The 18,855-nt window shown below is 58.7% G+C and overlaps 1 protein-coding gene across 10 annotated transcripts in view; it reads left to right on the plus strand.

Annotated features, from left to right (window-relative positions):
* The window catches only part of STIM1 (stromal interaction molecule 1), a 72,145-nt gene that overhangs the window by 33,608 nt on the left and 19,682 nt on the right, over positions 1–18,855 (plus strand). For all 10 annotated transcript variants that reach the window (XM_064404987.1, XM_064405000.1, XM_064405007.1 and 7 more), the window contains exons 4-8: positions 1,990–2,101; positions 3,079–3,194; positions 9,153–9,330; positions 13,361–13,538; positions 17,960–18,127. In XM_064404987.1, coding sequence (XP_064261057.1) covers positions 1,990–2,101; positions 3,079–3,194; positions 9,153–9,330; positions 13,361–13,538; positions 17,960–18,127 — 752 coding nt within the window. The remainder of the gene's footprint in view (positions 1–1,989; positions 2,102–3,078; positions 3,195–9,152; positions 9,331–13,360; positions 13,539–17,959; positions 18,128–18,855) is intronic.

The raw sequence follows: 18,855 nt of genomic DNA on the forward strand, positions 1-18,855 counted from the left end.
CCTGCAGCTGGGTCACTGTGCCAGTGTCCGTGGGGATGGCACCTTCCTTTGGAGCCTTGCTGTCCTCACTCAGCTCTGGGCTCTGCCTCAGCTTCATCAGCTCCCTCATCTCCCTGAGCTTCATCAGCTCCCTCATCTCCCTGAGCTTCATCAGCTTCCTCAGCTCCATCCACTCAGTTAGCTCTGAGCTCGCTCATCTCCCAGATCTCTCATCACTCTCATTTCTCTGAGCTCCATCTCCCTCAGGTCTGTGAGCTCCCTCAGCTTCCTCATCTTCATCTTTCTCCACTTCATAGTTCAGTCAGCTCTCTGAGCTCCCTCATCTCCCCCAGCTCTCACAGCTGCAGCTCCCTCGTCTCTCCCAGATCTCTCATCTCATTTCTCTGAGCTCCATCTCCCTCATCTCTCTCAGCTCCCCCAGGTCTCACAGCTCCATTTCCCTCATCTCTCCTGGATCTCTCATTTCTCTGAGCTCCATCTCCCTCATCTCTCTCAGCTCCCCCACATCCCCCAGCTCCCTCATCTCTCCCAGACTGCCCATCCATCACCCCCAGCTCCCCATTGGGAGGCGTTGGGCCCCCTGGAGTTTGGGAAGCTGTTTATGTGCTCGTGGGCCCAGCCAGGGCTGGCACTGCAGCAGAGCCATGCAGCCCTGCCAAGGACAGGGCCAGGGGATGGTAAATTCAAGTGTAACAAAGCCCCCTCTGTCCAATAAACACATCTGCCTTGTCCCAGGCCGGGTTGGACATGACACTGAGGCAAGTGGGGGTGTCCCTGCCATGGCAGGGGTGGCACTGGGTGGGATTTAAGGTTCCTCCCAACCCAAACCAGTCTGGGATTCTGGGATTGTGTTTGCCTCCAGAGCATTGCTGTCAGTACAGCCCAACAAAGTGGCAAAGGCAGGAGCTTGATTTCCTAAGGTTTCCTGATTTATGGCTGCATAACAGCTCCAGAAATAGTCCACAGATGCCCAGGGGAGGAGGGTAAGGAGCAAAGTTCACCTGGTTCACTCGGGCTGAGCTCACCTGCTCCACCTCCTCCCACAGATCCTTTCTCAAGCTGCTTCCGATGGGTTTGTCTGGCACCGCTCCGTGTGTGCCTTGCTCAGAGCTCAGGGGAACCCCAGAATCCCAGCCTGGTTTGGGCTGGAATGGGCCTCACATCCCACCCAGTGCCACCCTGCCATGGCAGGGACACCTCCCACTGTGCCAGGCTGCTCCAGCCCCAGTGCCCAGCCTGGCCTTGGGCACTGCCAGGGATCCAGGGCAGCCCCAGCTGCTCTGGGCACCCTGTGCCAGGGTCTGCAGCAGGGGGTGAAGCTTTGGGAGCTGACCTCAGAATTCAGGGTCTTTGGGCCCGTGCTGAGGATGAGCATTCCCTGCTGGAGTGTGGAGGCAGCAGGATCACCTGGCTGGTAGAAATCCCAGTGATCCCAGCTGGCACCTGCCAGTGCTTTGGGTGTTGGCCCTGCCAGGTGCCATGGCAGCAGGTGGAGCCTCCTCTGCTCCTCTATCTGATGGCCTCGTTGCATGTGTTAATTTTGGGAGCTGCAGGGGCAAACCAGCCCTGGGAAGGGTGTGGTGTCACAGGGAGAGCTCCAGGCAGCTCTTCCCCTGCCATGTGGGGGCTCAGGGGCAGCAGAACCTCAGGAGTTCCTGAGTCTGGGCAAAAATTATCCCAAAAGGAGAGGCTGAGATCCTGTAGGACTGCCTGCAGTGTCCCACTATCGGGGGCAGGGCTGGATGGGATCTTGGCAGTGAGGAATTGTTCCCTGGCAGGGTGGGCAGGGCTGGCACAGCTGGGGCTGCCCCTGGATCCCTGGCAGTGCCCAAGGCCAGGCTGGGCACTGGGGCTGGAGCAGCCTGGCACAGGGGAAGGTGTCCCTGCCCTGGCAGGGTGGCTCGGGGGGCTGTGGGTCCCTCCCAGCCCAAAGCTGTGAGCCCTGCTGTGCCATGCCCCCGCTGAGCGTGGCTGCTGTGCTCTCTGCAGTGTACAACTGGACGGTGGACGAGGTGGTGCAGTGGCTCATTGCCTACGTGGAGCTGCCCCAGTACGAGGAGACCTTCCGCAAGCTGCAGCTCAGCGGCCACGCCATGCCCAGGTCAGTGCCAGTCCGGGTCAGTGCCAGTCTGGGTCAGTGCCAGTCTGGGTCAGGGTCAGTGCCATGCCTAGGTCACACCATGCCCAGGTAAGTGCTGTGCCAGGGTCAGTGCTGTGCCCAGGTCAGTGCCATGCCCAGGTCAGTGCCAGTCGGGTCAGTGCCATGCCAGGGTCAGTGCTGTGCCCAGGTCAGTGCCATGCCCAGGTCAGTGCCAGTCGGGTCAGTGCCCACAGTGTGCCCATGGGATGTGTGCAGGGAGAGAACCAGGGCCTGGCAGGAGTCAGCTCCTCTCACCACCTGAAGTTCCTTGGCCTGTGCCCTGCCCAGTTCTGCTCCAGCTGTGACTGGAAAGAGGGGAAGTTTGGGTTAGATACAGGGAAGGGTGGCAGGACTGGCACAGGGTGCCCAGAGCAGCTGGGGCTGCCCCTGGATCCCTGGCAGTGCCCAAGGCCAGGCTGGGCACTGGGGCTGGAGCAGCCTGGCACAGTGGGAGCTGTCCCTGCCATGGCAGGGTGGCACTGGGTGGGATTTAGAATCCCTCCCATTCCATTCCATGATTCCATGGAAGAGGAGCACTGGCTGGGAGTCAACCTACACTTGTAACAGGTTGCAAAAACCTCAGTGCAGCTTTTTCGGATAAAGGTTCCTCTCACTGAAAGGGGCCTTTTCAGCTGACTGGGAAGGAGGGATTAACTGGGGATAAAATGAGGGTGTTTTTGAGGCAGCACAATGTGTGCCCACATTCCTTCCAAGGGAGAGCTGTGGCTTACGGGCTGTGGCACAGCATGTAAAGGCAATGGAGATTTGGTTAAAAATACTTATTAGTGATTTGTGGGACACTTTGCAGCAGCATTTTTAGGAAAAACAGTGAGGGATTTGGCCTGGCAGCAGGGAGCTCCTGGGCCCTGCTCTGCCTGTCCCTGCTGTGTTGGTGCCCCGGTGGCCGTGCCCTGAGCAGTTTCTCCCCTGTTGTGCAGGCTGGCAGTGAACAACGCCACCATGATGGGCACTGTGCTCAAGATGACCGACCGCAGCCACCGGCAGAAGCTGCAGCTCAAGGCCCTGGACACGGTGCTCTTCGGGCCTCCCCTCTGTGAGTACCCCAACGCCAGCCCTGGGAACAGCCACCAGGGCCACAGGGCTGCTCAGCCTGGGCACCAGAGCCGGGCCTGGGTGGCCCAAGGTGCCCAGCACAGCCTCAGCCGGGGAAGTCACCCCAGCTCAGTTCCCTGGAGCAGGAGCAGGTTGGTCCTGGGTTTGTGGAGCAGCTCTGTGGCCTGGAGCCTGCTGGGCTGGCATTCCCATCCCAGAGGAGCAGCTGGCATCTCCCACTGTCCTGCTGGGGTCTCCTGTGTCCAACGTGCTGCCCTTGTGTGGTGCTGGAGGGCAGCAGTCTGCCTGCTCCCAGGGCAGCTGCTGCCATGTCCTGGAGCTCTGTCATCATGTCCTGGGCTTTCCTGGGGCTCCCCTGTCCTGCCCTGAGGCTCTGCTGGTGACTCAGGCTGTGAAGTACCCACCTCTGGGGGAGGGAAGGAGCACAGCTGGGTGGGAAGCTCAGGGTGGTGGTGGGAGGCCGGTGCTCCTTTGATGCTTTATCAGGATCTCCAGCTCTCTGATGTGTATCTCCACGCTCCAGGTGCTCCCAGTTCCCTCTGGCTCCTGTCTGCTCCCTACTGAAGGTGCTTTTGTCTCTGCTCCTCTGGCATGGCTTTCTCCCAGGATTTGGGTGCAGAGGGAATCCCCCCTTTCCTGCTGCCCATGCTGGGGGATCACCACGGGAATTTTGGGGTTCCAGTGCTCGTGGCTGGGGCATGTCTGGCCTCTCCCACTCCAGCACCCCAAGTCCTTCTCCCCAGGGCTGCTCTCCAGCACTCCCACCCAGTCCTGGGAAAGCTGCCTGCACAGTGTGAGCCTTGGCAGAGCCACAGGGGGGAAATCACAAGCCTGGCTTGTACAATCTGCCACTTTTGCTCACAGTTATTGAAAAGCCTCTTTTTGCACAGGCACAGTTTGGTTTTTATTTATTGCCTATGTTAAATGTGCAGCTTTTTGAAGCCTGGGTGGCTCCAGCCAGTGACTCCTGTGCTGGGGGCAGAATTTTTCCAGAGCTGTTGTGCTGTGTAAATGGCAGAGTGAATGGCTTGTTCTGGCTGGGAATTAATGTCTGTTGCCACGGTGGAGCTGTTTGTTCTGCCCTGCAGCTCCCTGGCCCTGCAGGCTGACTCTCCCTGGGGCACAGAGATCAAAGTGTGCAGGGAGCCGTGGTGCTGGGGCTGCTCACACACCTCTCAGCTCCTGCCTGGGAGCTCTCCAGCCAGCCTGGGCTCCTGGAAGGTGTCCCTGCTCACAGCAGGAGTGGTATGGGATGAGCTTTCAGGTCCCCCCCAACCCAAATCATTCCCTGCTTCTATGACTGTATATCCTGGGTGTGTGAGAAGAGGAAATACACTTTAAATCTGTAGCTGAAGGAGAGTTTTATCCCTTTTCAGAAGGTAAAATTTGCTGGTTTCTGGTCATCTGAAAGGCTTTGTCTCCAGGCGTGGGGAGAGGTTGTTTATCCAAACCAATTCCTCCAGGAATGGATTGCAAAACACCTTTCAGAGCCCCCAGCAAGTGGCAGCTGTGGGCAGTGCAGGGTGACCTTTGAAGCTGCAGAAGCTGCTTCACACCTCCTTTGCCATGCTCAGGGAGGGCTCTGGAGGGGAGCTGGGCTCTGGGGGTCTCTGAGCTGCTGGCAGTGCCATTGGTGCACAGGTGCAGAGCTCCAAGGGTTTCTCTCCTCTTGAAGCTCTGTTCACCACAGGTGTAAAAGCTCTGATAAAAGCAGCCTCAGTTGGAGCCCAGCCTCCTGCAGGCTCCTAAATCCAGACACCCTGCTGCCCGTGGGGAGCACAGCAGGGGGACACAGGGCTGTTCCTGCTGCTGGGTGAAGCTTTTCCCCACCCAGGGCTCCAGGGGTAGGTCTGGCTCGTGGCAGAGCTTCCAGCCAGATTCCATGGCCAGTTTCCCTGTGGTCTGCAGCTCCTGCCATCCCTCCAGGTCTGGTTCCTGCTGCCAGGCTCCAGCCCTGCCATTTCCTACAGCAAACAGGTCTGACCACTTCAGCTCTGCAATTACTCCAAGTGCAAGGGAGCGTGGTAGAATTATGCTCTAAGCAAGATGAGGCGATTCCTTCTTCTGTGTCTGTCCCTTTGGGGTCCTGCTCCCGTGGTCTAGGAATTTACCTGGCACTAAATAGCACAACTTCAGGTGAAACGTGGAATCCCAGGATGGTTTGGGTTGGGAGGGACCCCAAATCCCACCCAGTGCCACCCTGCCATGGCAGGGACACCTTCCCCTGTGCCAGGCTGCTCCAGCCCCAGTGCCCAGCCTGGCCTTGGGCACTGCCAGGGATCCAGGGGCAGCCCCAGCTGCTCTGGGCACCCTGTGCCAGCCCTGCCCACCCTGCCAGGGAACAATTCCTCATTGCCAAGATCCCATCCATTGCTGCCCTCTGGCACTCCCCTCCTGCTGCCCTCTGGCACCCATTCCCTGGGTGCTGTCCCTGCAGGCCTTGTCCCCAGTCCCTCTGCAGCTCTCCTGGAGCCCCTTCAGGCCCTGCCAGGGGCTCTGAGCTCTCCTGGAGCTTCTCCTCTCCAGGTGAGCCCCCAGCTCTCCCAGCCTGGCTCCAGGCTCCTCTGGGCTCTCCCAGCAGCTCCAGGTGCTCCTGCTGTTGGTGCCCCAGGCCTGGAGGCTCTGCAGGTGCAGCTCTGCTGCTCTTGAGCTTGGGAGAGAAGTTTCTGTAATTTCAGCTCCTTCCCTGTTCCTCCTGTGCCCTGGGCCAGAGACTAGGGCAGGGTGGCAGTTCCACAGCAGAGCCTCGGATTGTTCCTGTGCAGTCATTGTGATTTAAATCCCTCGGGATTTGTCCCTGGCCACAGCAGGGCTGGCACAGCCTGCTCTGCACCCGTGTGGCCGTGGCTGCTCCCAGCAGCAGGCAGACCTGAGCTCACCCGACACCTGCAAAGGCTGCAGGAAGAGCCACGTGCACCGTGGCAAACAGACTTCTCTACCTTCCTCATTTCCTTTTTTTTGGGAAAGGAGGGAGAGCAGGCACAGTTTTACCACAGTCTGATTGTTCTGCTCCGCTGCAGGACTTGATGTCCTGCTGGGTTTGCAGCTCTGCCTGGCCTTGGTGTTTGAAAGAAGTGAAATGATTGAGCAAGGGGGGAAGGTCTGGAGCTGCAGGAGGGTTGGTGGGGATTAAATACCAGAAAAAAGCATCTACAGAGAAGGTGAGAAAATGGAGATGCTCCCAGGAGCCCCTCTGCTGTGGGTCCAGGCTGAGGGGGAATGGCTGCCAGTGCCAGAGGGCAGCAATGGATGGGATCTTGGCAGTGAGGAATTGTTCCCTGGCAGGGTGGGCAGGGCTGGCACAGGGTGCCCAGAGCAGCTGGGGCTGCCCCTGGATCCCTGGCAGTGCCCAAGGCCAGGCTGGGCACTGGGGCTGGAGCAGCCTGGCACAGGGGAAGGTGTCCCTGCCATGGCAGGGTGGCACTGGGTGGGATTTATGTCCTTTCCCAAACCATCCTGGCATTCCATGCTTCTGCATTTCCATCCAAGGTGATTTTCCTCAGTTTCCTCATGGCCAGTGCTGCTGCAGAGGAGGGATGGGATGTGTGCAGTGCTGACTCCCAGCTGGAGCTGAGCACAGCTGGCACCAGGGGCAGGACAGGCACCAGGGCGGGTGGGGCTGGCAGGGAATGGCCCAGGGGGGCAGGAGAGCAGGGCTCTGCGAGGCTGGAACACCCTGAGCACATCAGCCCTGCTGCTCTCCAGATGGGAGCTGCAGGGGTGGAGGCTGAGGGAGCTGCAGGCACTTGCCAGGATCTGCTCCTCGGAAGAGGATGTTGTGCTAATCCATCCGGAGGGAGCGGCGCCAGCCCTCACCTTGTTTAGCTCCGAGGCTGCACTCTGGCTGTCTGCAGGGAGGGATGGATCACAGGAGGCTGCTTGCCTGTCTCCTGGGCCCTGGGGAGGGTGCTGTGCCTCTCCCTCCTGCCCTGCATCGTGGGCAGGAGCAGCAGCCCTGTCCCTCTGACCATCCAGGGCAGTCCGTGCTGTGCTCTGCCTCCCCAGTTTGGGTTCCCAGCTCCCAGCTCCCCTCCTGTGTCCCTCTGACCATCCAGGGCAGTCTGTGCTGTGCTCTGCCTCCCCAGTTTGGGTTCCCAGCTCCCCTCCTGTGTCCCTCTGACCATCCAGGGCAGTCCGTGCTGTGCTCTGCCTCCCCAGTTTGGGTTCCCAGCTCCCAGCTCCCCTCCTGTATCCCTCTGACCATCCAGGTCAGTCCGTGCTGTGCTCTGCCTCCCCAGTTTGGGTTCCCAGCTCCCCTCCTGTGTCCCTCTGACCATCCAGGTCAGTCCATGCTGTGCTCTGCCTTCCCAGTTTGGGTTCCCAGCTCCCAGCTCCCCTCCTGTGTCCCTCTGACCATCCAGGGCAGTCCATGCTGTGCTCTGCCTCCCCAGTTTGGGTTCCCAGCTCCCAGCTCCCCTCCTGTGTCCCTCTGACCATCCAGGGCAGTCCATGCTGTGCTCTGCCTCCCCAGTTTGGGTTCCCAGCTCCCCTCCTGTGTCCCCCCAGCTCTGTCAGTGTCACAGGTGTGGTTTAGCTGGGGAAGGGTTCAGCTCCTGTCTAATCCAGCCCTGCATGGCAGGGACACCCTCAGAGCCACAGCTTCTCAGTGCCCTGTGCCAGGGCCTGCCCCCTCAGCACAGGTATTTTTTTCCCCTCTATCTGGTGTGAATTGCCTGATGTTTGCTTCAAAACCAGTATTCGTTAAGTCCCAGCTCACTAGACTGAGCTGCTCTTTTATTTGTGGCTTTTCCAGCACACACTTGGTTGAGTTACAGGAAAAAAATCTGCTTGACTCATCTTTTTGGGCTTTGTTTAGCACTTGAGCCCCCAGTAATTACTTTCATCCTCTCACATGCATCAACACCTTTTTTGAATTAACTGTTGAAAAAGGGAATTTCCACAGTGAGTTGTGATTCTGATGGAAAGTTTGGCAACTTGACAGTTGGACACTTGAGCTGCCCCAGCTCTGTGATCTCAGCAGTGTTTTTCCAAGTGTTTATTTTGTTCTTAGTTACCTGTGCAGCCCTGTGAGATCACAGCCGTTCTGGAGGGGCTCCTCTGTGCAGTTTCCCCTGTACCACTTACTGCCAGGCAAACTGGAGCTGGAAAATTTGGAATTTCATCCTTTTTGTTGTTCTTGTGTCTCCAAATTGAATAAATGTTGTCAAGCTTCTGGTTTCCCCCTTAAATATTGACCCAGCTCAGCTTTTCCCTTGGTGAATCCTGTGCCACAATTCCTTGTAAGAATGCCCTGAGTTCTCCTGTGCCACTCTGGTGCAGGCAGAGCCCTTTGGAGTTCTGTCAGAACCCAGGACACCCCTCTGGGTGCCCTGGATGACCTGAGCCCCTGGCAGGGGGCTGGGGAGTCCTGGTAGGAAGCCAAAGACTTGGGATTTTGATCTTTTCATGGAATAAATTATTAACTTTGTAGGAAGAGTCACAAGTCACAGAAGTTTAAGTAGAATGGTAATGAATTTGTCACAGGGTGAAAAGTGGAATTTTGGGGGTTTTACTATAGGGGTCTAGGAGGCACGATGGAGGGATTTGGGCATTGTCCTGTCCTTCTTCCTCCTTCTTCCTAGCCTCCATCTTCTTGGTGATGTTGGCACATTTGGATTGATTTGGAGTAGAAGTAAACAGTCTAACATAGGTGATAGGTGTTGGAAAATAATGATAAATAAAGTACACGTAATTCATGGTATAAAATGTAGACAGCAGGCCAGGGGTGGGCAATGTGTGCCCTTGAGAGACCTGATGGGTCCAGAAAATAATATTTTAGACAAGAGACAATAAACAACCTTGTGAACCAGAGCCGAGGAATTCCCAATCCTTCTTCCACCATCGGTCTGGGAAAAGGGACTCAGGGGTGATCCTGCCTGCAGGGAGCCGAGGTCCTGCAGTGGTCCTGGGCTCCAGCAGGGTGTCTGCTCTCTTGCAGTGACTCGACACAACCACCTCAAGGACTTCATGCTGGTGGTGTCCATCGTCATCGGCGTGGGCGGCTGCTGGTTCGCCTACATCCAGAACCGCTACTCCAAGGAGCACATGAAGAAGATGATGAAGGACCTGGAGGGTCTCCACAGGGCTGAGCAGTCTCTCCATGACCTGCAGGAGAGGTAGGTGCCCACTGGCCACCCAGCTGGAGGGCTCGGCTCTTCCTGCAGGGTTCTGTTCCTTCACATTGCGGGAAATGGTTGGTTTTAGCTGTCCTGGTGCCTCGCAGCAGCCAGCCCCTTCCTGAGGGACCTGGCACAGCCCAGATGGGGGCCTGGCTCCTCCTGCAGGGACTCCTGGACCAGGCTGTTTTTCCCAGTCACAGAACCAGGGAATGCTTTTGGGACTGGAGCTTGTCCAGTCCCACTCCTGCCACATAATCCAGCTCACGTGGAATTTGTCATCCAAGCTTGTTTCACCTTGGCTTTTGATGGGGAAAAAGCATCTTTGAACAGTGGGAGCAATCAGGGATTTACACATCCTCTCTTGAATTCTTGGAGCTGTGTGGGGAAGCAGTACCTGAGTCGAAGGGTGTTGCTTGGAAAGTGAAAAAAATGCCTCATTTTTGAGTATTAAATAGGAATATCTGGGCTTTTGGCATATGGATCAAAACCTGCAGCCTCAGGAATGGGGTCTCTGCTCCCAGGAATCACTGCACTGGTTCCAGTAGAGCTACTGATGGGACAACATGCTCCAAGAGAGCCTCTGGACATGGAATCTTCTGGGACAGGGGTGGGTCGTCTCCTGGGTTGGTGATGACAAACCCGTGGGGTGCTCCCACAGTGGAATATGTTAAGGGCAGATTTAGCAAATAACAGAGCAGTATAGTGTGGGCCTTGAACGATTTTCTGTGAGGTTTCAGTGGAGTTTGGGAGGATAAACCTTAACTAGGCACCCTGTGAGCTGCATTTCCAGTGACTTCTGTGGACGTGGGTTTGGTACAGGAGTTTGGTGCCAGGCCAGCCACGGGCTGTGGTGAGTGCCCTGTGCAGGCACCAGGCTCCCGAGGATGTCAGCCCTGCAGCCAGGCAGGTTTTGGGGATCTGTGCAGTGCATCCCCGGGTCTGCAGCCCCACTTCTGGCCCCTTGGAGCCTCCAGGGTTCACCCTGCCCCTGAGTGTTGCTGGAAGGGCTCCTGTTCCCCAGTGAGGTGGCACCACTTGGTGTCCCTGAGGACAGCGAGCTCCCAGGTGATGGAGCCAGGAGAGTTTTATGTCCCAGCTTGGAAGCACTCCCAGAGAAAGTGTGATTTGTTTTTCCTGCATCTGGAAGGAGACAGGAATCCCTTCCCTGCTGTCCGGGGCAGGAGGGCTCTGCTGGTGTCACCTCCGGGCTCCAAACTGGGAATGTGCCTGTGGGGAACGACCTTGGGCCCTGCTGCTGAGGGCAGAGCCACGTAAACAAGTGGATGTTCCTGGGAAGTTCAACTAATGCTCTAAAGCCCCTCAGGAAGAAACACAAAACCGCCCTAAGCAGCTCGCAGGGCTCGTCCTCACAGAGGGCACCCAGCAGGAGCTCGGGGACTGGGGGTGAGCTGGGCGCCTTGGGAGGCCTCTGGAAATGTTCCTTCACCTCCTCGCCCAGCTGGGATCTTCAGCTGCCACAGGAGCAGCGAGAACTCCCCAGTGCTCCAGGACTTGTGGAGAAGTTGTGCTGCAGTTTGCTCAGAGATCTCTGCAGAGCTCGCAGGGCCCTGCTGTGCCGGCTGGGTGAGGCACGGGCTGCCTCTGCAGTGCCTTCCAGCGCTGCTGGAATGTGCTGAGCAGCTCAGACACGCTCTGAGGAGCTGGGAATGCTCAGCCAAAGCCCAGCCTCTATTCACGTTCAGAGCACCTTGGAGAACGCCCTGCGGCAGTGACACTTCCCAGGCCATTAAGTGACTCATCAACATCACCAAGTCTTGGCACATCCTGAAAGGAGTGGGCGGGTTTGTTTTGGAGATGTGTGGATTGTATGGAATCTCCTGGAATGTGAGCCCCCTGCTTGCCCAGAGCAGCTGGGGCTGCCCCTGGATCCCTGGCAGTGCCCAAGGCCAGGCTGGGCACTGGGGCTGGAGCAGCCTGGCACAGTGGCAGTGTCCCTGCCATGGCAGGGGTGGTCTCACTGCTGGTTCCTGCTGCTGGGGGTGGTCTGTTCCAGCCCTGGCTCCATGTGGGAGCACATGAGGCTCTCCTGGTGCCTTCTCCAGCCCAGCCAGGTGCCTGTGCATGGCCCATCCTTGTGTGCTGCCCCTGCTCCACTCAGCTAAAAACAACCATAACGACCCCTCAGCTGTGCCCCCAAATCCCCTGGTCATCCTTATGGCCAGGCACGAGGGGGACACGTCACCAGCGTGTCACTTGTGTGAGGGGACATTGGGTGTGGGGCACAGCAGGGCGTGGGGGTGTCCTGGGGACTGCAGGGCTGTGCCAGCCTGTCCAGCAGGGCCTGTCCCAGCTGCTGTCAGACACGTGTTTTAGTTCTGCAGCAGCTCCTTGTCACTGCCATCTTCACTTTGGGACAGCTCTGTGTCTGTTGAATTCCCCTTGGCAGTGGTCTTGGCCAGTGGTGTCTTCCCCTTGGGACAGCTCCTGGTCTCTGTTCAGTCCCTGGGACAGCTCCTGGTCTCTGTTCTGTCCCCTGGGACAGGTCCTGGTCTCTGTTCAGTCCCCTGGGACAGCTCCTGGTCTCTGTTCAGTCCCTGGGACAGCTCCTGGTCTCTGTTCTGTCCCCTGGGACAGGTCCTGGTCTCTGTTCAGTCCCTGGGACAGCTCCTGGTCTCTTTCCCCCACGGCAGCTCCAGGTGGGTGCAGTCTCCCCGTGGACAGTGACACTCATCCCCTGTGAGGGTCTCTGGCCCCGCTGGTGCCCTGGCAGCCCCACAGCCCTGCTGGAGCCCCAGCACAGGTCAGCTCCTCAGGGAAGGTCCCACTGAGCCATGGAGAGCCAGGGTTTCGGTGCTGCCACAATTCCAAGCTGCTGCCACACATTCCTGCTGATTCAGTCTGTCATGAGGAGGAATAAGGATGTGCAGGCAGGATTCAGACATGTCTGAATTTGTAGGATTTTGTGGGAGGAACGTGGATCTGTCCCATCTGGGTGGTCTGATGTGCTCTGGCAGATCTTCTCCTGCTTTGTTTTATCGAAGTCTTCACTTAGGTGAAAATACCAAAAATTGAGCTTAATTTGAGACCCATGAGAGGAAATCTGGGTGTGCTGTGGGAAATGAGGAAAATGCATCCTGAGTATTTGATGAACGAATCAAGCTGGGACCGAGCAGTTGACAATTTCCTTTCATCCCAGCCACAGTGAAGTGTCTCCCTGCATCCCATGGGCACAGCACAGCAGGGCTGGTGGACATAGCAGAGCACAGGGCTGCTTCTGGTGGGCACAGCAGGGCTGGACCTGGTGGGCACAGCAGGGCTGGGCTGGTTCTGGAGAGCAGAGCAGAGCAGGGCTCTTCTGGTGGGCAGAGCAGGGCTGGACCTGGTGGGCACAGCAGGGCTGGATTTGGTGGGCACAGCAGAGCAGAGCTGGGCTGAGCTGGTTCTGGTGGGCAGAGCAGAGCACAGGGCTGGTTCTGGTGGGCAGAGCAGAGCACAGGGCTGGTTCTGGTGGGCAGAGCAGAGCACAGGGCTGGTTCTGGTGGGCAGAGCAGAGCACAGGGCTGGTTCTGGTGGGCAGAGCAGAGCACAGGGCTGGTTTTGGTGAGCAGAGCACAGGGCTGGTTCTGGTGGGCAGAGCAGAGCACAGGGCTGGTTTTGGAGGGCAGAGCACAGCATAGGGCTGGTTTTGGTGAGCAGAGCACAGAGCTGGCTCTGGAGGACAGCGCAGAGCACAGGGCTGGTTTTGGTGAGCAGAGCATGGGGCTGGCTCTGGAGGACAGAGCAGAGCACAGGGCTGGTTTTGGTGAGCAGAGCACACATGTTCCTGGAGGGCAGAGCACACATGTTCCTGGAGGGCAGAGCACACATGTTCCTGGAGGGCAGAGCACACATGTTCCTGGAGGGCAGAGCACAGATGTTCCTGGAGGGCAGAGCACAGATGTTCCTGGAGGGCAGAGCACAGATGTTCCTGGAGGGCAGAGCACAGATGTTCCTGGAGGGCAGCCCTGCTCCTGGCTGCCTGCAGGCCCGGAGCTGGCCAGCACTGGCCCTGCTGTGTGTGTTGCAGGCTGCAGAAGGCGCAGGAGGAGCACCGCTCCGTGGAGGTGGAGAAGGTGCACCTGGAGAAGAAGCTGCAGGATGAGATCAGCATTGCCAAGCAGGAGGCACACCGGCTGCGGGAGCTGCGCGAGGGCACCGAGAACGAGCTCAGCCGCCAGAAGTACGCCGAGCAGGAGCTGGAGCAGGTGAGCCTCACCTGGGCAGGCACTGCACAGATACAGCACTGGGGCCCTGCTGCTGCACCCCTGGGAGTCACAGAAACACCATGGCTGTGCTGGGAGGGCCCTCAGAGCCACCCAGAGCCAGCCCTGCCATGGCAGGGACACTGCCACTGTGCCAGGCTGCTCCAGCCCCAGTGCCCAGCCTGGCCTTGGGCACTGCCAGGGATCCAGGGGCAGCCCCAGCTGCTCTGGGCACCCTGTGCCAGCCCTGCCCACCCTGCCAGGGAACAATTCCTCATTGCCAAGATCCCATCCATTGCTGCCCTCTGGCACTGGCAGCCATTCCCTGTGTGCTGTCCCTGCATCCCCTGGAAATTGTCTCTCTCCAGCTTTCCTGGGGCTCCTGCAGGCCCTGCAAGGCCACCCTGAGCTCAGCCCAAAGCTCCTCCTGTGCAGGTGAACAATGCCAGCTGTGCCAGCCTTTGCTGCCAGCAGAGCTGCTCCATCCCTCTGCTCATCCTGGAGCCTCCTCTGGGCTCTCTGCAGCAGCTCTGCAGGTGGGCTCTCACCTGAGGGGCACAATCCCAGTCCCTTTCCTGCTGCCCACACTGTGGGACCAGCCCAGGGCACAGGGATTTCAGGGCCTGTGGAGCTTCTCCCAGCAATCCCAGCTCCTTGTCCCCAGGGCTGCTCCCAGTCCATTGTCCCCAGGCTGTGTTTGTGCTGGGATTGCCCCGAGCCAGGTGCAGGCCCTGCCCTTGGTCCTGCTGAGGCTGGCAGGGTCCCAGCTCTGCAGCCTGCCCAGGTGCCTTGGATGCCCCATCCCTTCCCTGCAGTGCGTGCCCACAGCAGCAGCTCTGTGTCCCTGCCAGGGTGGGGCTGCCCTGTATTCCTGTGTCCCTGTCACCATCAAAGACATTCCCAGTGCCAGCCCTGGCTCCTGAGGGACACCAGTCCTCCCTGCTCTCCACTCCCCCTGAACCCAGTGCTGCTGCTGCTCTTCTGCCTTTGCTTTCCCACTGCCCTTTGTGGAGGAAAAGCCCTGAGTCTCTTTTCCACAGTGCCCATTACACATCCCAGTCACTGCTGGGGTGCTGGACAGGGCGGGTGCTGGCACCTTGTGACATCCCAGCAGGAGCAGGGGGGTTGGCCTTGCCCTGGAGCTGCACCCTCTGGGATTTCTGACTCCTCTCCAGTCCATGCAGTCTCTGTTTGTGTTTATGGTTGTAGGACAGATTTAGAATGAGGTCAGTTATGCTTTCCATGTTTTCTCGTGGATCAGAGGGGTGTGTAAGGGTTGGAGCAGCCCTCTGAGAGCATCCAGCCATTCCCCAGCACGGCCAAGGCCAGCACTGCCCATGTGCCCAGTTGCCACATGCTGTGAAATCCCTCCCTGGCTGTGACTCCAGCATTGCCCTGGGCAGCCTGTGCCAGGGCTGGACAACCCATTCCATAAGGAAATTTTCCCAGTGTCCAACCTTAACCGTCCCAAACCTACAAGGAGTCCAAACCCACAATCCCAGTAGCTGCTTCCTATCTCAGCTGAGGGACAGTTCTCACCTGGCTGCAAGTTACAGATCAGTTTACACTGAAACTGGAGCCAGGCAGGTTCCTCGGGTGCTCCAGGGCCACGTGTGCATCCTCCCAGCTGTGTCCAGTCCTTTTTGCAAGGCAGGAGCCCAGGGCTTCCCCTGGCAAGGCAGGACCAAGTGTCCTGGGAGCCCCTGGGCAGTGCAGGGGGACAAACAGCAAACCCCCTCCTTGCCTGGGCCTGCAGCAGCCCCCAGCCCCGGGGTGCCTGTCCCAGGAGTGCTCCTGTCCATCCTCCTGTGGCCATCCAGCCTCCCCAGGGGCCTGGGGTGTCCCTGCTGGCACAGACAGGCCTGGGCAGTGTAGGGCTGGGTGCCCTGTGCCCCGGCTCTGGGGCTGCCCTGCCCTCACCCTGCCCTTGCCCTGCGTTCCCACCCAAGGAGCCAGGAGCTGAGTGAGCCGTGTGGGGGCCCAGGCGTCGGCAGGTGAGTACTGCAGTGTCCCACACACTGTGTGACAGTAACCCAGCACTGCCCCCGCCCCAGGACACTCGTGACATTAACCTGTCACCCCCTGACCCCTCAGCTGCTCCAGTTCAGCAGAGCCCTGCTCCTGGAGCATTAACCTCCTCTGCACCAGTTGGTTCTGATCACCACAGCCACGCTGGAGGGTGTGGATGGTCCTGCTGGATTTGGTGCACAGGATGAGGTGTCCTGTTCCCAGATCTTCATCCATCCCTCCCTCCCTCCTCACTGGGTCACCCTCCACAGACCCCAGTGGGGCCACGGACCCAGAGAACTCTGAGGGAATTGTGGAATAGAATCCCAGACTGGTTTGGGCTGGAGAGACCCTAAACCTCATCCCATCCCAGCCATGGCAGGGACACCTTCCCCTGTGCCAGGCTGCTCCAGCCCCAGTGCCCAGCCTGGCCTTGGGCACTGCCAGGGATCCAGGGGCAGCCCCAGCTGCTCTGGGCACCCTGTGCCAGCCCTGCCCACCCTGCCAGGAACAATTCCTCATTGCCAAGATCCCATCCATTGCTGCCCTCTGGCACTGGCAGCCATTCCCTGGGTGCTGTCCCTGCAGGCCTTGTCCCCAGTCCCTCTGCAGCTCTCCTGGAGCCCCTTCAGGCCCTGCCAGGGGCTCTGAGCTCTGCCTGGAGCTTCTCCTCTCCAGGGGAGCACCTCCAGCCCTGGAGCAGCTCCCTGGCTCCTTGGACTGGCTCCTAGAGCCCCACATCCTCCTGCTCTTGGGCCCCAGGGCTGGGGGCTCTGCACGTGGGGTCTCACCAGGGCAGTGTATAACTTTTATATAAATTTCCTTGTAAATTTTTGCTCTTAGTGTTCCAAATGGGGTCTTAAAGGTCTTCCCAGGAGAATGGAGACACACAAAATAACTCCTGTTTGCACGGATTCCCTGCAGAACCACGAGAGTTTGGGTTGTGGACACTCATTGTAGCCACTGGTCCTTGTCTGTTCCACAGCACTTCCCTTCCTCACCATTCCCTAAAGCATTGTTCCTGTGAGTGTTGTGAGCACTCTGTTATGAGCACTCCTCTACCCCAAACAACCAGTGACAGATTTCCTACCCGTGTTTTTTCCATATCCCCAAATCCCAGATGCCTGTGGGTGATAGGCAGAGTTCTGCTGAGGTGGCAGCAGCATCTGGCTGGTGCTGCTGGTGTCCAATGGGAAAAGCCAGGAAAAACCCAGGCTCTGGGACTGAATTTGGCATTCTAGGGCTGATTTAGGCAGTTTTGTACTGAGCAGCCCTCAATCACACACAAGTGGTGCAAGTGTTTGACCTCCTGTGTGTGGTGCCAGGGCTGCTCCTGGATGGATGGTAAAACAGGGAATTTCAGAGATCTGCCTGTACCCCGGGGCTGGGAAACCCCTCAGGATGGTCTGGGTGAGACGTGCCTGAGTTAAAGAACAAATCCAAGTGAAGAGATGCAGGGAAAAGCTCCAAGTGTGAGCAATCCTGCACAGAAGCACTGCTCTGCATCCGCCCACTGCCGGGCTGGGGCCGTGCCCGTGGGCTGCAGCTGCAGGAGCAGGGCAGCTGCTGGGGCTGGAGGCAGAGCTGCTGTGCAGGGTGAGCCCCAGGGTGCCCCATCCCTGCAGTGTGTCCTGGCACTGGGGTGCCATCCTGCTGCTGCTTCCCTTCCCTTCCTGCAGGGCTTGCCAGGCTGTGGGAGCCTCTCCACTGCAGCAGAGGAGTGCATTCTTGGTGGTCTGCACCACTAAAGGCTTTTCTGGGAGGCTGCAGAGTCCCCCACTGGCTTCTCAGCCAGTCCCTTCTAATCTTTATCTCTGGGGGGTGTCAGGGTGTGCAGGAGCCTGGAAGGAGACACCCCAGGGGCGGCTGATCCAGCCAGGCTGTTTCTTTTCCTGACCAGCAGCACATGTTTTGTGTCTAAATATTTTTCTCACTTTCTCCAGTGTGGAAGTTGTCTCCTGACGAGCTCCCTGGGCTTGGCTCGGAGCTGTGGCGAGGCAGGGATTGCCTGGCAGGGGCTCTGGGGGATTTACAGACAGGCAGCAAGCTCTGCAGAGGTTTCCAGAGGCTGCAGAAAACCCCAGAGCATCCTTTGCACCACCTCATGCCCTGTGCCATCAGCTCCAGAGGGTTTTGCTGTGGCTCATGGTGACATGGGGGGGTCAGGAGGGAGCTCAGCTCGGTGCTGGCTGGGATTTCTGGGGAAGGAGGGTGGCAGGAGTGGTCTGGGGGAGGATGTGTGCTCGGAGCAGCAGCCTGCAGTGCGGGTGGCTCCTCAGGTGCCACGGCTCCTCCAGAGGAGTTTCCTGCTGCCAGCACTGCTGAAGCTGCTGGAAGGGGGCTGGCAGCAGAGGGGCTGAGGCGTGGGAGGGCCGTGCCCACGGCTGCTCCACGGGGTGCTGGGCACCTCTCCCCAGGTGCGGATGGCGCTGAAGAACGCGGAGAAGGAGCTGGAGTCGCACTGCAGCTGGGCTGCCCCCGAGGCCCTGCAGAAGTGGCTGCAGCTGACCCACGAGGTGGAGGTGCAGTACTACAACATCAAGAAGCAGAACGCAGAGAAGCAGCTGCTGGTGGCCAAGGAGGGGGTGAGAGCTGCAGCGGCCTCGTGCTGGGTCTGGGGGGTCTGGGGGTGAAGCCTGCAGAGATGGCTTCTCTGCTTCTCCTTGGCTTTGTGGCATCGTGGGATCCCAGAGTGGCTTGGGATGGGAAGGACCTCAAAGCTCATCTCATTCCATGGGCAGGGATACCTTTGATTTTATCCCAGGCTGCTCCAGCCCCAGTGCCCAGCCTGGCCTTGGGCACTGCCAGGGATCCAGGGGCAGCCCCAGCTGCTCTGGGCACCCTGTGCCAGCCCTGCCCACCCTGCCAGGGAACAATTCCTCATTGCCAATCTCCCATCCAGCCCTGCCCTCCCTCAGCTCAAGGACACTTTTTCTCTCTTCATGCCTTAAATTTGCATCTTGTAGAAGTGCAGCACTATAGAGGTGTGAGCAGGGGGATGAGGATGAGGATGGTGCTCCTGAGGCACGGGCAGGTCCCACCCTGGTGCTGGGTGAGCAGGAGGCCTTGCACCTCTCAGCACCATCCCTGCAGCAGGTGGTGAGCGTGCACAGGCAGTGGAATCCCGAGGTCCTGAGTCATCTCTGCATTCCTGATCTGGGATTTGGTGTGCCAGCCCTGAGGATCAGCCCAGGGAGCTGTTGTGACTCGTCCCTGTCCCCATGGCCATATGGAGCAGAGCTGGCAGGAGGGAAAACTGTGTGCCTTAATCTGCTTTGACTGGGAACATTTTAGCATTCCAGCAGTTTTCCTT

The sequence above is a fragment of the Passer domesticus genome, chromosome 2 (assembly GCF_036417665.1).
Source record: "Passer domesticus isolate bPasDom1 chromosome 2, bPasDom1.hap1, whole genome shotgun sequence".
NCBI lineage: Eukaryota > Metazoa > Chordata > Aves > Passeriformes > Passeridae > Passer > Passer domesticus.